Raw genomic sequence first — 16,114 nt, 5'->3', positions numbered from 1 at the left:
ACATTTAAATTTTTGATTAAAACAAATTATGTTGGATGAAAATTGTTAGTTGTCTAACGATTAACACATGTTGTTGACGTGATATTTTTACACGCGTTTAATTATTATTGTGACACATGTCATATCATCTTATTAGATGACGTGATACCTGTTATATCATCACTTTAAGTGATATGATATATAACACATCAATAACTTAACACATATGAAAATATCATGTCAATAACATGTATTGATATTTAGTTAATTAATAATTTTTCATCCAACATAATCTATTTTGATAAAAAAATTGAACACTAAAGATTAAAATATTTAAAAAGAGATAAAATCATCCTTTATACAAAAATGTTGAAGGATAATTTTCCTATTACGTTTAACATATAACTCTAATATGACATTATCTTAAATTAAGAAAAATGAAAAGTACAATTGTCCAATTCAACTTGATCCAACCTGCTTAATTTTTTTCTTTGAAAGGATAAGTTTTGTATGATTTTAATTATAAGGCAAAAACATACAAAACTGGATAATTGATAAGGAATCGCTAAAAAATTTCCCTGAACCTAAGAGGAGGAAGAAGAGTACACTTGATCCAACCTGCTTAATTGACAAGTCTAAATATGAATATATTGATCCGGTTAATTTATATTAGGGTAAACTATAAAGTTGATCATTTTTTGTTTCAGTTTCATAAACGTATAATTATTGGGTTAAAAATATATAATACGTAGTTACTTTTATTTTGTTTTAATTGAGATGTGGTCACTCAAATGTTAATTTTTGTTAGTTTGATGACGTGTCATGTTAGTAAATAGAATTAACTTTTATTTTAACCCCTGAACTTTAGATAAAATACTAATTAGAGATTATTTACAAATTCTAAGTAATTTAGGGACAAAGTTCTAATTTATAAAATACTAAATTACTTTGAATTTATAAAATGATCACTAGTTAATATTTTATCTAAAGTTTAGGTGTTAAAGTAAAAAAAATTAAACCCTTTCACTAATTTGTCACGTCATCAAACTAACGGAAGTCAGTGATCACATCTTTATTAAAACAAAAACATGACTAAAAAAATTATTTTTTGAATCTAGTGACCAAATATTTATAAAATTAAATTAAATTAAATTGACCAAACCTGTATTTTACCCTTTATATTAAGCCAGTCCTTTATAAAATCCAAAGCTGGTCAGTCTTCGCCTGCCAACCTATCAAAGTCACCATGCCAAGTCCTTTCATTTGTTCTTTATAAAGAATCAAAAGAATCCGATGGGTCCAAACAATTTTCTCTCTGAGAGAAAAAAGAAGAAAGGATCGGATTCAAGGATGGCTGCTGGAATAATGGAAGTGTTATTGGTTAGCGCTAAAGGCCTCGAGGATTCGGATTTTCTGGGTATGCGATCTATGAATCTGATTTTTTTCCTTCTTTTTGATTTATCAGATTTTGTTTTCAAGCTCTTGTTTCGTTCATTTTCTTGCCCAAATTCAATGATTTTGGGTTGCTGATGTTCTTTGCTTGATCAAAAATGAAGAGGACCTGTTTCTGGGTAGCTATATATATGGATTTTACCTTCTTTTTGTTGCTGAAACGTTGAAATTCAAGTCTCATTCAGTTAATTCATACAATCATATAATACAGAATAGATTTGAAATTAGAATGAAAATATATATGTTTCTCAAATTTTAAACTATGGGTTTCTTTGAACCCAGAAATATGTTGAAAGTTAGCATGATCTGCAGAGGCGGGGGTGGTAACAAGTCCAGAAGAGCTTTGGCATCCCCAATGTTTAGAGAAACTTGAATTTAACCTTTTAAAATTTAAATGTTTTTATTTAAATACCGCAAAGTTATTAAATATTTTCATTAAACCTCTCAAGTTCCTAAAAGTTTTAAAGGATACTAACAAATTTTATCACTCAATTTTTTCTTACCCCTACTTTAGTTATTAAAATTTAAATTTTTATTATATCTTAGATCTATTCTTATTTTAATCACCAAGTGTTAATCATAAATGATATAGTGACGTAAAAATTATGTGTGCTAAATGTGGAGTGTTTTTTATTGACATGAAATCCATCATTCATGTCATTTTTGATTTTATCTTATTTTTTCGAAGATAAAATTTTACTGTTTTATCCCATATCATTTCAGCAATTATCATTTTTAGTATTTTTTTTTGACCATTTTAGATGTCGATGTATTCATCTCGTTATTTCCCTCTACTCAATCGATTTAGATTTTATTTAAACCATTAAAACTAATAAAACTTTAAATTCAAAACTCATGAGACCTCAAGCCACTCTAATATATATAACATTCACAATCTAACCAACATAGAATTAAGACATACAATTCGCTTCTTTCTTCTCCACCTCCTTGTTTGTTAGAATTGAAAGAAGAAATTTCATCATTGAAAAATCAAAGAAAATTCTCATTAAATGCATCAATATTTTGATTAAACATCTAAAAAATTAAAAAAATTAATTATCCCTCTATTATCTCGTAAGATCCTCACTGATGATCCAATTATCGTCAATATAGTCCGTATAGATTTTCCCTCGGTATAAATGCTCGTTGTTGATTGGTGGAAGATTAGAGATTGGTGATTTGAATGTGTGAAAAGTTGAACTAAAGATATTCTTTCCCTATGTTTCTTGTATTTGATTGGTAGGTGATATGGATCCCTATGTCATAATTCAATACAAAGGTCAAGAGCGCAAGAGCAGCGTGGCCAGAGGTTATTAAAGTCTTTTTCCCTCTTTTTTTTTTTATTTTGAGCCTATCCATTTATAAATGACCAAATTCGAATAAGTGTTGAATATAAATATATTTGATAATCACCCTTTCGTAGTCATGAAAATGAATACATTCATATTTTTTTAAAGTTCATTTGAAGGGTTCTTGGAGAATTATTTCTTTGTACTCGTGCCCTAACATCCATAGAAAGATATTACTTTAAGAAAAATGATGAATCGGACCAAAATAATTTTTATAAATTACCTAAAAGGTTGAAGTGTGTGCAGGTGATGGGTCTAGTCCATCATGGAATGAAAAATTTACATTCAGAGTAGAGTATCCAGGATCAGGCGGTGACTACAAGCTCATTCTTAAAATCATGGATAAGGACACCTTCTCTTCCGACTTCGTTGGGCAGGCCACGTAAGATTCATATACGAATACTACAAGAAAAATGAAGAGTCCGGAAAATATAGGTCAATGATTCATCGAGCATCATTTTTAACTCGAAAAATTTTGGGCTTGTTTGCAGAATATATGTGAAGGATTTGTTGGCAATTGGGGCAGAGAAAGGAAATGCTGAAATTCATCCTACTAAACATAGTGTGGTTAACGCTGAAAATAGTTATCGTGGAGATATTACTGTTGGTGTTACTTTCACCACAAAGGTACATAAACACAATTTAGGTCGATTTATAATTTTATTTTAAATTTGCGAGATCATTATAATATGAGATTGTTTTTTTGTTGGATGGTATTTCAGGTTAAGGAAAATGAAGAAGAAGAAGAAGAAGAGTATGGAGGTTGGAGGCAAAGCAATTTTTAAGTTGTCTCAATTGTTTGTAATATTTTAAACGTAGTGTGTGATTTCGTCACTTTTATTTTAAGCTTCTGTAGCACTTTTTTGTGTTGGTGTAAGTAATTAATTGTAGTATTGTAGTGGTGGATGTTACACACTTCATGATAGGACTTGTTATTTTATTTTATTTTTAAATCTAGTTGTTTTGACATCAATGGTAAAAAATATTATTGCTGTTTTAGTTTAAACAATTATGTATGCCGTATATATTGCCAAATAATTAAAAAATTATAAATATAAATTATTTTGAAATCATCACAAACTGATAAAAATCTTATTGTTTCTAAAATGTAGATGTCGTAACCGGTTTTCGTCCGGGCACGAAATATTAATTTTTGGCGGGGAAATTAATGTTAATAAAAATTTTGAAAATAATTTGTGAGTCGCCATCGACCTTTTGGATCAGGTAGGTCGAATACCTAAAAATTTTCTTTTAAAAAAAATAGTTTTTAAGAAAACCATATTTAAAAGATGAACTGATCTGCGTTTTATAACCAAAAATTTGTTCTTTTTAATAATAAAAAGGGTTCGTGGTCGGTTACGTTTAGGGAAGGATTAGCACCCCTACAACGCCCAAAATTGGTACTTTTTAATTATAAATTGTCTCTATTATTAAAATTTAAAAATTCAAAAATATATTTAATTTTTAATCCTATTATTTCCAAAAATTATATTAAAATCTATCCGAAAAGAACTTCTAGGTGCCTTAAGACAGTTCTTTTCTTTGATATTGATAAATATTAATTTAAATAATATTGTTTAATTTTAAAATATCAGAATAGGACATCCAGTTGTATTAAGACTGTCCTTTTCTTCGATATATATAAAAAATATTAAAATAATATATTAAAAAAATATGATTTATTATTCATTATATATATTTATGACTATATAATAATAGTAAAATTATTTAAATATATAAACAATTAAAACAATAAAAATACAATTAGAACAATATTTTTAAAAGTGGTAAAATAAATGAAAATATTTAAAATTAGTGATTAAATTATAGTAAAAATTAAAATAAAAAAAAAACCTAATTCATAATTAATCAAAATTATAGGGTTTAAACATGTTATTTTCGTATTTTATTAATTTAGTGACTAATTTAAAACTATATAAAATTCGAATATCATATTAAAATAAATTAAAAATATATACTCGGGATTAAAATATTATTTATCAAAATTAAAGGACTAAATATGAAATTTATCTTAAATATATTATTAATACGGTTAATGGCTAAAATATAATTAAATAAAATGTAGAGACCAAATTAAAAGAATCAAAAATTTGATTCAGTGACTAAAAGGTAAAGATTACAAACTAAAGGGATGACGGAAGAGGTTAATCTTTTTATTAATTACGGACAGATCCCTCCCCAAAACGGCGTCGTTTGGGGAGGGCTATTTAAGCCCATTCATAGCTGGCCCGAAGGGCCAGCAGCTCATTTCTTTCTTCTTCTTCTTCTCTCAAAAACGAGAGAAGAAGCTCTCTCTTTCCTTCTCTAGCTTCCCTCATCGGAGGGAAGCTGGTTATCGGTCGGCCACCGTGGGCCACCGTCAAAACCACCGCCGGCCACCATATCCGGTGGCCGGAAATTATAAATCCCACCCTAAATTAAAGCCTGGTTTTCCCTAAAGCTAGATCCGTAGGTTTTTTAGCCTAAAATACTACTGAAATGCGTAGATCTAAAGTTTATACCTTCGACCTTTGACTTTCCGATGGCTCCAAAAAGGCTCTGATGATCAACGGTTCCCTCGGTAAGTTTCTTTTCTTCCTTTTTCCTTTTGTTTTTGCTCTGTTGTGGTGGACTGGGATCGTTGGTAGCTGTTGTTTTCTCTGTTTTTTTTCGGTTCTATTTCTCTCTTCTTTTTTTTTTTTTTTTTTTTGTTTCTGTGTCTCGTTCTGTCCCTCTTTTTTGTCTTGCAGGTGGGTGGTGGCTTTTATAGCCACCACCGGTGCGGTCATCGGACCGGTCCGAAGAGGGCTTTGGTGAGTCACCGGACTACCAGTGGTGACTCACCCCGTAGCCTTGGCGTGGACGGCCGGCGTTGATCTTCTGGAGCCTTCATTCGGGACGTGGCAGCGGCGGAGGCGTCGGCAGTGGCCATTGGACCACTTGGCAGTGAGGCGGCGGCTGGGATCTGGAAGCATCAGAGGCGGCTGGGTGTGGCTAGGGTTTAAAAACCCTAGCTGAAACCTTACTAATTGTTTAGGGTTTCTGGTTGGCTGGACCGGTTCTAGTTGGCTTGTAACTGGGCCGGTCCAGTTGTAATTATTTATTAATAATAATAATAAATACTAATAATAATAATAATAATAATAATAATAATAATAAATAATAATGCTAATAATAATAATAATACTAATAATAATAATATTAATAATGATATGGATAAAAAATTAATATCTTCAGCTGCCCCTCTTTGCTCATTATTGTGTTAACAAGAATAGGGCAAAGATGAAAAGATAATAAAATTTTTTATCCATTTGGCTTCACTTGATTGTAATGAAGATATTGAATAAATTCTTCTTTTTCTTCAGATGAGTTTCTTCTCATTATAACTTTCTGCTGGGGATGATGTTCCATCAAATGATGAATTCAAGCAAAAGATTGAACAAGTTCTTCTCATTATGAACTTCTTCTTCCTTCTTCAGATGACTAGTTCTTCTCATTATGAACTCTTTCTCTGGAAATGATGATCCATCTGGCGATGAATTCAAGCAAAAGGTTGAACAAGTTCTTCTCATTATGAACTTCTTCTTCCTTCTTCAGATGACGAGTTCTTCTCATTATGAACTCTTTCTCTGGAAATGTTGATCCATCAAGTGATGAATTCAAGCAAAAGGTTGAACAAGTTCTTCTCATTATGAACTTCTTCTTCCTTCTTCAGATGACGAGTTCTTCTCATTATGAACTCTTTCTCTGGAAATGATGATCCATCTGGCGATGAATTCAAGCAAAAGGTTGAACAAGTTCTTCTCATTATGAACTTCTTCTTCCTTCTTCAGATGACGAGTTCTTCTCATTATGAACTTTCTCTGGAAAAAATGATCCACCAAATGATGGATTCATCTTTGCTAAAATCTTTGAAATTCCTGTTAAAATTTCAACAAGAATAAAAAAGAATGAAAATGCATCTATTTTGCAAATGTCTAAATATGCATGAATGTTAGTTGTTTGATTTCAGATTGGTGAATTGAGTATTCCTTCAATTGTAAAAACCCAATAGATCTTTCTTCTTAGACTCAGAGAATCTATCATCTTTGACAAATGTAGATGTAGATATAATATCACAAAACCTCTTGAGAATAAAACTCAATAGTATAGGCTTTTGAAAAGCTTGCATTCAGACAACATGTTGATTCTGATAACAACTCATCTGATTATGAAGTAACCTTTCAGGATGATTTCACAGATATCAATAGTTCTTCTAATACCGAGAAATCCTGAATTCTGATTCTGATAAAATGTTATTCTTGACAAAAATGTGATTCTCAGAAGTTGAAACTTCAAATAGCTTTCTTCCGGAAAAAGGTGGGAAGCCATCATGTGATAATCCCAGTTACAAGCAAAGGCGAAACTCGTGCTATGATTTTTGGGAAAGGAATAAGCAAAAGAAGCTTAAAAAGAAACTTCTTAATGAAGACGATCATGTAGTTCATCTTTTAATTCTAATGATTGGTTCTGTAGTTCTTACCAAACCATATCAGATAACTCAAAGAACACTTCCAGAAGATGCTATTCTGTCTAATCAGATCAGATAACTCAAAGAACACTTCCAGAAGATGCTATTCTGTCTAATCAGATCAGATAACTCAAAGAACACTTCCAGAAGATGCTATTGGCAAATTCATCTTCTAATTTCAATGATTGGTTCTGCCAAACCAGATCAGATAACTCAAAGAACACTTCCAGAAGATGCTATGTTCTGTTCAAACAGATCAGATAACTCAAAGAACACTTCCAGAAGATGCTATGTTCTGTCCAACCAGATCAGATAACTCAAAGAACACTTCCAGAAGATGCTATGTTCTGTCCAACCAGATCAGATAACTCAAAGAACACTTCCAGAAGATGCTATGTTCTGTCCAACCAGATCAGATAACTCAAAGAACACTTCCAGAAGATGCTATGTTCTGTCCAATCAGATCAGATAACTCAAAGAACACTTCCAGAAGATGCTATGTTCTGTCCAACCAGATTAGATAACTCAAAGAACACTTCCAGAAGATGCTATGTTCTGTCCAACCAGATCAGATAACTCAAAGAACACTTCCAGAAGATGCTATTCTTCGAGTGTCCAAAAGTATGTTCTTGATGAGTACTGAAAATGGAATCTAGTATAGGTTGGAAGGAATGAAGTTACTCCACTTGAACCTGATGAGGTGGAAATGCTTCTAGGTTTCCTTAAAAACCATATACAAGGATCTGTATAGAAACATGTTTCCCAGTGATATCAATGTCTTGTTTCTTTTTGTTGGAATCAATGCTTCAAAGGTTGACTTTTATTGTCTTAGTATATTTTTTCAAACAGATGTGCAAGAACTGAATGGTGATCGGTTGGAACAATTGATGAGTAGATTTGACAGATTCGACCTTGTTGTCGGTAGCACCACTTGTAACAATCTTGATGTTCATGACTTTAAGCTAGTGATAATTTGCCTATTTTGTATTCCATGTATTTAAAAGTATTAATATAAAGTGATATTCAGAAATCTTTAATTTATTTCAAAATTATGTTAATTCAATAGAAAAGAATAAATTGAATTTCCAAAAATAAATTGAATCTCAAATAAATTGAACTTGAAATAGATAAGATTGTATTCAAAGTTCTGGCAAACATAATAATGATAAAAATTCAAATGTCTCAACAAATTATGAGCATAAGTATTTCTAAATTAATCAAGTTGACACAACTTAGAGTAATGATGTAAGCCTTTGTCTGGAAGATCTCAATCGTTGTCAAAATGCTTGTAGATGTGAATCTTCTTCCAAAACATCAAAATCTTAAGAGAGTTCAATTGCCAGATGCCTAATATCAACCTGTATTTGAGCCGCCTTTTCAGGTTTTCAACTCAAATCCTTCCTTTGGTTACAAGATACCCTTTGCGGGTTTTCACCTTGACCCTTTTCTTTTTCTTCTTTTTTTTTTCGTTTTTCTCTTTTTTTTTTTTTTTTTCAAGCATATATTCTTGACAGAATCCGAGTTTATTGGATTTTTCAGAATTTTTCCATCCATTTCTGCCAAGATCAACGCTCCTCCGGAAAAGGCCTTTTTCACAACGTATGGCCCTTCCCAATTAGGCATCCATTTCCCACGGAAATCCTTATGTATAGGCAAGATCTTTTTTAGTACTAGATCACCCTCTTGGAATTCTCTTAGATGTACTTTTTTGTCATGAGACTTCATCATCCGTTTCTGATACATCTGTCCATGGCAAATAGCTTTCAATCTTTTCTCCTCAACAAGGTTCAATTGATCAAATCTAGCTTGGATCCATTCAGATTCATCCAATTTTATTTCTCTCAATATTCGAAGCGATGGAATCTCAACTTCAATTGGTAAGACTGCTTCCATTCCGTAGACTAAAGAAAACGGTGTTGCCCCAGTAGATGTTCGAACAGTAGTTCGGTATGCGTATAGAGCGAAAGGTAACTTCTCGTGCCAATCTTTGTAAGTTTCAGTAGTCTTTGTAATGATTCTCTTGATGTTCTTATTTGCTGCTTCAACTGCCCCATTCATCTTTGGACGATATGCCACTGAGTTTGCATGTTTGATCTTAAACTGTGCACAAAGTTCGGTCATCATTTTGTTGTTCAGGTTCAGAGCATTATCTGTAATGATCCTTTCTGGTAGGCCATACCGGCAAACTATCTTTCTTATGAATTTGCAGACTGTGGATCTCTTGATATGGTATATGAAGCAGCTTCAACCCATTTGGTAAAATAATCAATTGCCACAAGGATGAAACAATGTCCATTCGATGCTTTTGGTGTGATTGCTCCAATGACATCTATTCCCCACATAGAAAATGGCCAGGGTGCTGTCATTACATGTAAAGGAGATGGGGGTACATGAATCTTGTCTGCATATATCTGGCATTTATGACATTTTCTTGCATAATCAATGCAGTCTGTGTACATGGTAGCCCAATAGTATCCATATCTCATTATTTTTCTGGCCATAGAAAGACCATTTGCATGTGTTCCACATATTCCACTGTGTACTTCTTCAATGACGTTTCGAGCTTCGCTGGTATTTAAACATCTCAATAGCATTTGATCACTGCTTCTTCTATACATAATCTCTCCATCAAGAAAATATCCAGCAGCCATTCTTCTCAAAGTTCTTTTATCAATTTCTGATGCATTTGGTGGATAACTTTGATTTTTGATATATTACAGAATATCATGATACCATGGTTTACCATCTACCTCTTCTTCCACACTATAACAATGTGCAGGAATTTCATATACTTGCATTTTGATTGGCATCATATCAACCTTCTGAGTTGCCTGAAACATAGCAGCTAATGTAGCCAAAGCATCTGCCATTTGATTTTCTTCTCGAGGGAGATAATTGAATGTAACTTTCTCAAATTCTTTCACTAATTCGAGGGTAAAATTTCGGTATTCCAACAATTTATGATCTTTTATTTCCCATTCTCCTCGCAATTGATACACCACTAACGATGAATCTCCATATATCTTGAGAAATTTGATTTTTCTTTCTATAGCTGCTTTCAATCCCATGACACAAGCTTCATATTCTGCCATGTTATTGGTGCAAAAGAACTCCAGTCTGCTTGTAAAGGGATAATAATATTTTCTGGAGAAATTAACACTGCCCGATTCCTCGTCCCAAAGCATTAGATGCTCCATCAAAATAAAGCTTCCAAGTTGCAAATTCATCATTTGTTCTGACTTCTTCATTCATGGATATGCACAACAGATCTTCATCGGGAAAATTAAAGTTCAAAGGCTGATAATCATTTGATACGCGACTGGCCAGAAAATCAGCTATTACACTTCCTTTTATCGCTTTTTGGTTGACATAGATAATATCAAACTCAGATAATAACATCTGCCATCTAGCCATTCTGCCTGTCAAAGCTGGTGATTCCATTAAGAACTTTAAAGGATCAAGTTTTGATATCAACCAAGTAGTATGGTATAACATATATTGTCTGAGTCTTCGAGTAGCCCACACCAAAGCACAACATAATTTTTGTATTGGTGGATATCGAACTTCACAATCAGTAAATTTCTTGCTCAGATAATAAATAGCTTTTTCTTTCCTTCCTGATTCATCATGCTGTCCTAGTACACATCCCATCGAATTTTCAAAGACCGTCAAATAGAGAATTAATGGTTTATCAGGCATTGGTGATACTAAAATTGGGGCATTGGATAGATATTTCTTAATAATATCCAAAGTTTCTTGACATTCTTCATTCCAGACTTCAGGGTTGTTCTTTCGAAGTAATTTGAACACTGGATCACATTTGTCAGTCAATTGAGAAATGAACCGAGATATATAATTTAATCTCCCCAAAAAGCCTCGAACTTCTTTTTTTGTATGGGTGGTGGAAGATCTTGAATTGCTTTTACTTTATCTGGATCAATCTCGATTCCTTTTTTGCTGACCACAAATCCCAAAAGTTTTCCAGAAGTTACCCCAAAAGTGCATTTAGCGGGGTTAAGCTTTAATTGATACTTCCTCAATCTCTGGAAAAGCTTCCTCAGATTTTGAATATGTTCTTCTTCCGTTCTGGATTTGGCAATCATGTCATCTACATATACTTCAATCTCTTTGTGCATCATGTCATGAAACAAAGTTACCATGGCTCTTTGATATGTTGCCCCTGCATTTTTCAATCCAAATGGCATTACTTTATAACAGAATGTGCCCCACATGGTTATAAATGTTGTTTTTTCCATGTCTTCAGGATTCATTTTATCTGATTATATCCTGAAAAACATCCATAAATGAAAACCATGCGTGTCCTGCAGTATTGTCCACCAATGTGTCTATGTGGGGTAAGGGAAAGCTATCTTTCGGACTAGCTTTGTTGAGATCTCTGTAATCCACACACATTCGAACTTTCCCATTTTTCTTTGGTACGGGAACAATGTTGGCTACCCATTCTGGGTATTTAGATGCCTGTAGGAAACCTGCATTGATTTGTTTCATCACTTCTTCTTTGATTTGCAACAACATTTCTGGCCTCATTCTTCTGAGCTTTTGTTGGACTGGTTTATATTCTGGATTGATTGGAAGCTTGTGTATCACTATATCTGTGCTCAAACCAGGCATATCTTGATAAGACCATGCAAAGATATCTTTGAACTCTTGAAGGAGATTTATCAATTCTTGTTTTATATGGACTGTCGGAGTGGTACCAATTTTCACCTCTTTTCTGTCTTCATCTGTTCCCAAATTCACAGTCTCAACCTTTTCTTTGTGGGGTAGAATTTGTTTGTCTTCTTTTTCTACCAATCTTAATAGTTCAGTAGGAATATCACATTCCAGTTCATCTTCAAACCATTGATTTCTTCCAGACATATAGGATGCTCTAAATTTATCACTGGATTAAATTTAGGAATACACATGCTATTAACACTGTGACACCTGCAAATTTAAATCGGAACATTTCCGAAAGAATATAGTAAATTTATGAAATGTAAAAATGTAATAAATGTAAAGAATGATTGCCATCTGAAAATTTTAAAGAAAATTTCTTATATTTAACATAATTTCTTTTACAAGATAACAAAAAGTTTCATATTTTTGAGCTAAACATAAAGATTAGTTCTGAATATTACTCTGCATTAATATTAAAAACTATAGGAAGATCTTCAGTGGTCCAATTGGTGATGTTTCTCCAGGAAGACATGGTCGAATCATATCCAAGTACTTGCCAGTCTTGTTATTCGCGATCATGTTGATAAATAATCCATTCATAGCTTCTTCAACTATGTCTTGGTCTTTCATCAACTTTTCTTCTTTAAAGGCTTCAACAAGTTGTTCCACATTAATTGTTCCCCCTGATCTGAATGTTGTCCTCAACTGTGGGAAAGACATGTGTTTCCAAGGATTTCTCCTCCTTTCAATTTTGCCTTTCTGTCTTCACATCTTCTTTTCATCTCTTTGTTCTTTTGCTGAAGATTGGGCTTAAACCCCAGCCCAAAACGGTCTTTTTTCATCTTTATACTGACAGGAACTGAAATCCCTTGAAGATTCTTTCCTATACCTCTCCAGTTTTAGCTCCGATGCCTAAAGTTTGTTGTACCGTCATCTTGGTGCAATCAGACAATCTGGGATATGGAATTTTCCTTCCTTCTGCAACAAAGGTTGTATTTACAAATTCAAGAGCTCGAAAAGAGCATTCAGAGCCTCCTCATGGTGTCGATATATGGAACATCGCTTGTTACAGACGCAATGATTTCTTCTTCAGCACTGATGCATATGAGTTGTCCATCAACAACAAATTTCAATTTCTGATGTAATGAAGAAGGAACGGCTCCTGCCGAATGAATCCATGGCCTCCCTAATAGACAATTATATGTGGGGTGGATGTCCATCACCACAAAGTCAATATTGTACACGACTGGGCCGATTAACAAAGGTATTTCCATTTTCCCAAGCACTTCTTTTTGAGTACCATCAAATGCTCGTACTACATTCTGATAACTCTTCAGTGTGATTGATCCAGAGGCATTCTTTGAAGTGTAACTAGAGGCATCAAATTGAGGGCAGACCCATTGTCAATCAATACTCCTGGCAACACATGACCATGACAATGTGTCGTGATGTTTAAAGCTTTTACTGACCCCATTCCGCCTTCTGGTATTTCATCATCTGTGAAGGTATGTAATTGTCGGCGGCTATATGTCCCACAATTCTGTCAAGTTTATTGAGGGATATATCTTCGGGGATAAATGTCTGATTGAGAATTTTCATCAAAGCATTCCTATGCGCTTCTGAATTCATCAAAAGATCAAGAATAGAAATTCTCGCCTGTTGTTTGTGTAGTTGTTCAACCACACTATACTCACTATGTTTCAAGAATTTCAAAAATTCTTGAGCTTGCTTTTCTGTCACAGGTTCATTGAATGCTGGAAGGGATTCATCTTCAAATACCTTCTGAGGTATTGCCACAGCTTTTCCTTTTGCTTTCACTTGTTCTGAAGCATTAGATGTTTCGGGAGAGTAACATCTCCCACTTCTCGTAAAGAAACCGACTTCGCTTACTGCTTCAGATGTCGATGTAGTACTCAGACTTTGTATTTTCTCTTCTGTTTTTTCTAAAGAAACAGGTCCTCCTACCATTGAAACATTGGTAGTATAATTCCAAGGTACCCTACGGGTATCTTTGTATGGAAATGGTAGAGGAGTGGTGATAACTACTTTTGGCTTTATTGGTGCAGGAATCACCGTGGATGATTTCACATTAATGATCACAGGATCATTTATTCTTTGATTTGATTTAGAATCCTCTGATGAGCAAACATCATCTTCTTTTTTCCCGGGTTCTTCTTCAAAGAATTCTATTTCCCTGTTGTTCATCAAATTTTGCACCAAATCCCTAAACTCAAGACATAGTTGAATTTTATGCCCTTTCTCCTGATGATATTCACAATAATTCTTGCCTTCATTCTGCTTTGGCCTGAATTGTTGTGGAATTATACCGGCTAAAGAAAGCTGTTGGAATATCCAAACAAATGGAGATTTAATTTCAGAAATGTCAGTCTTTGCTTTCTTTCTGTTCTCTTCCAGAATTGCATTCACGTTTTTATCTCCATGATTTGGCAATGGATGACTTGATGCGGATGGTGTATTGAATTCCAACTTCCCAGTGTTGATCAAATTTTGAACCACTCTTTTGAATGCTAGACAGTTTTCAATAGAATGTCCTGTAATTCCTTCATGGTAAACACAGTGTGCCTTTGTATCATACCAAGGAGGGAATGGTGGTTGCATGGGAACCAAAGGATAGGGCCTTATAACATCTGCTTTTAACAGCGAATCATAGATCTCTGCATATGGTACTGGTAAAGGTGTAAAAGACAACCTTTCATTTTCCTTTCGAGATCCTCTGGACTCTGCTCGATTATTGTTTGTTTCCTCTTTCTTAACCCTTGGCTGGGTTATTGTAACACTTTTCGATGAATCTTTGCTGTAAGAATTGGCATTGTTGACCTCATTCTCCTTTTTCCGGTATGTAGGTCTTTTGGAACTAGATCCATCATTTGATTCAATCTTGCCACTTCTCAAGACATTTTCAATTAATTCTCCAGAAATGACCAAATCTGCAAAATTTCTGGTTGCATTCCCCATTAGATGGTTTAGATAAGGAGCCTTCAATGTATGAACAAACATCACTGTGGCCTCTTTTTCTGACAAAGGTGGTTGAACTTGGGCCGCAGTGTCACGCCATCTCTGGGCATACTGTCTGAATGTTTCATTATTCTTTTTCTCCAAATTCTGTAGAGTCCATCTATCAGGGACCATGTCTGTCACATGGCGGTACTGCTCTAAAAATGCTTTAGCCAAATCTTTCCAGGATCTAATGTTGGCTTTAGTCAATTGAGTATACCATTTTAAAGCCGGTCCTGTCAAACTATCCTGGAAGCAGTGAATTAACAATTTCTCGTCCTTCACATATCCTGCCATTCTTCGACAAAACATAGTAATGTGGGATGAAGGGCATGTAGTACTGTTATATTTATCAAATTCGGGGAGCTTTAAACTTGATAGGGAGGATTAGGTCTGGAACCAAACTCAACTCACTAGCATCAAACCCATAGAATGATTCAGTTATTTCTACAGATTTCATTCGTTCTTCTAAGCTCTTGATCTGTCTGGTCAGTTCTTCATTTACTTTTTGTTTCTCATTCAGCTCATTCAAATCTGGGATTAAATGCTCAGTATTAAGATCCCCTATTTTCACATCGGATATAAGCGGATTTTTGTTTGAAGATGCAGGATCCACTTGTTGTTCCTCATGTGGTTTGACTTCTTGTAACGCAGATGTACGAGCATTGATTTGTATAGGGGTAGTACCAGAGTGATAAATTGATTCTGGTGGAAAACCTAGAGGGTATATGGGTTCTTGGTCAAAAGATACAGGATTTTCCTGCATTTTTCCACTGATAGCCTGCCTTTTAAACATATCCTCTATCTTCTTCATCATACTGTCTTGTGAATTTGCAATGCTGGCTTCAATTTTTTCCAGCTTCATTCTCATTTCCTCTTGTTCTTTATGATGCTGTTCCTCAATACGCTGTATTTTATCCTCCATAATTCTCTTAGTGGCTTGTCTAGTACCGTAGTGATGTAGTATTTCTCTTTTGGCCAGAGTAACTGCGATTGAAAAATCTTTTATATTATTTTTTCAAATTTTAATTAATGAATTTTAACTTAATAAATAAAATAATAATTCATAGCGAAAATTATGAAATGAATGATGAATGTATGCAAAATGCATGTATGAAAAAAACATTGA

General features: G+C 33.8%; 1 protein-coding gene across 1 annotated transcript; it reads left to right on the top strand.

The window, feature by feature from the left end:
• Positions 1 to 1,203: 1,203 nt before the first annotated feature.
• LOC120172689 (16 kDa phloem protein 1-like) lies at positions 1,204 to 3,731 on the top strand. The gene is made up of 5 exons (XM_039180094.1): positions 1,204 to 1,396; positions 2,675 to 2,740; positions 3,027 to 3,162; positions 3,272 to 3,407; positions 3,503 to 3,731. Exons 1-5 carry the CDS (start codon positions 1,273 to 1,275, stop codon positions 3,563 to 3,565), a joined length of 525 nt encoding a protein of 174 aa, XP_039036025.1. The 5' UTR covers positions 1,204 to 1,272; the 3' UTR covers positions 3,566 to 3,731.
• Positions 3,732 to 16,114: the final 12,383 nt, after the last annotated feature.

Source organism: Hibiscus syriacus, unplaced genomic scaffold, assembly GCF_006381635.1.
Source record: "Hibiscus syriacus cultivar Baekdansim isolate YM2019G1 unplaced genomic scaffold, ASM638163v2 tig00111877_pilon, whole genome shotgun sequence".
Classification (NCBI taxonomy): Eukaryota; Viridiplantae; Streptophyta; class Magnoliopsida; order Malvales; family Malvaceae; genus Hibiscus; species Hibiscus syriacus.
The sequence above is the reverse complement of the archived record's forward strand: the minus strand, read 5'-3'. Positions and strand labels throughout refer to the sequence as shown.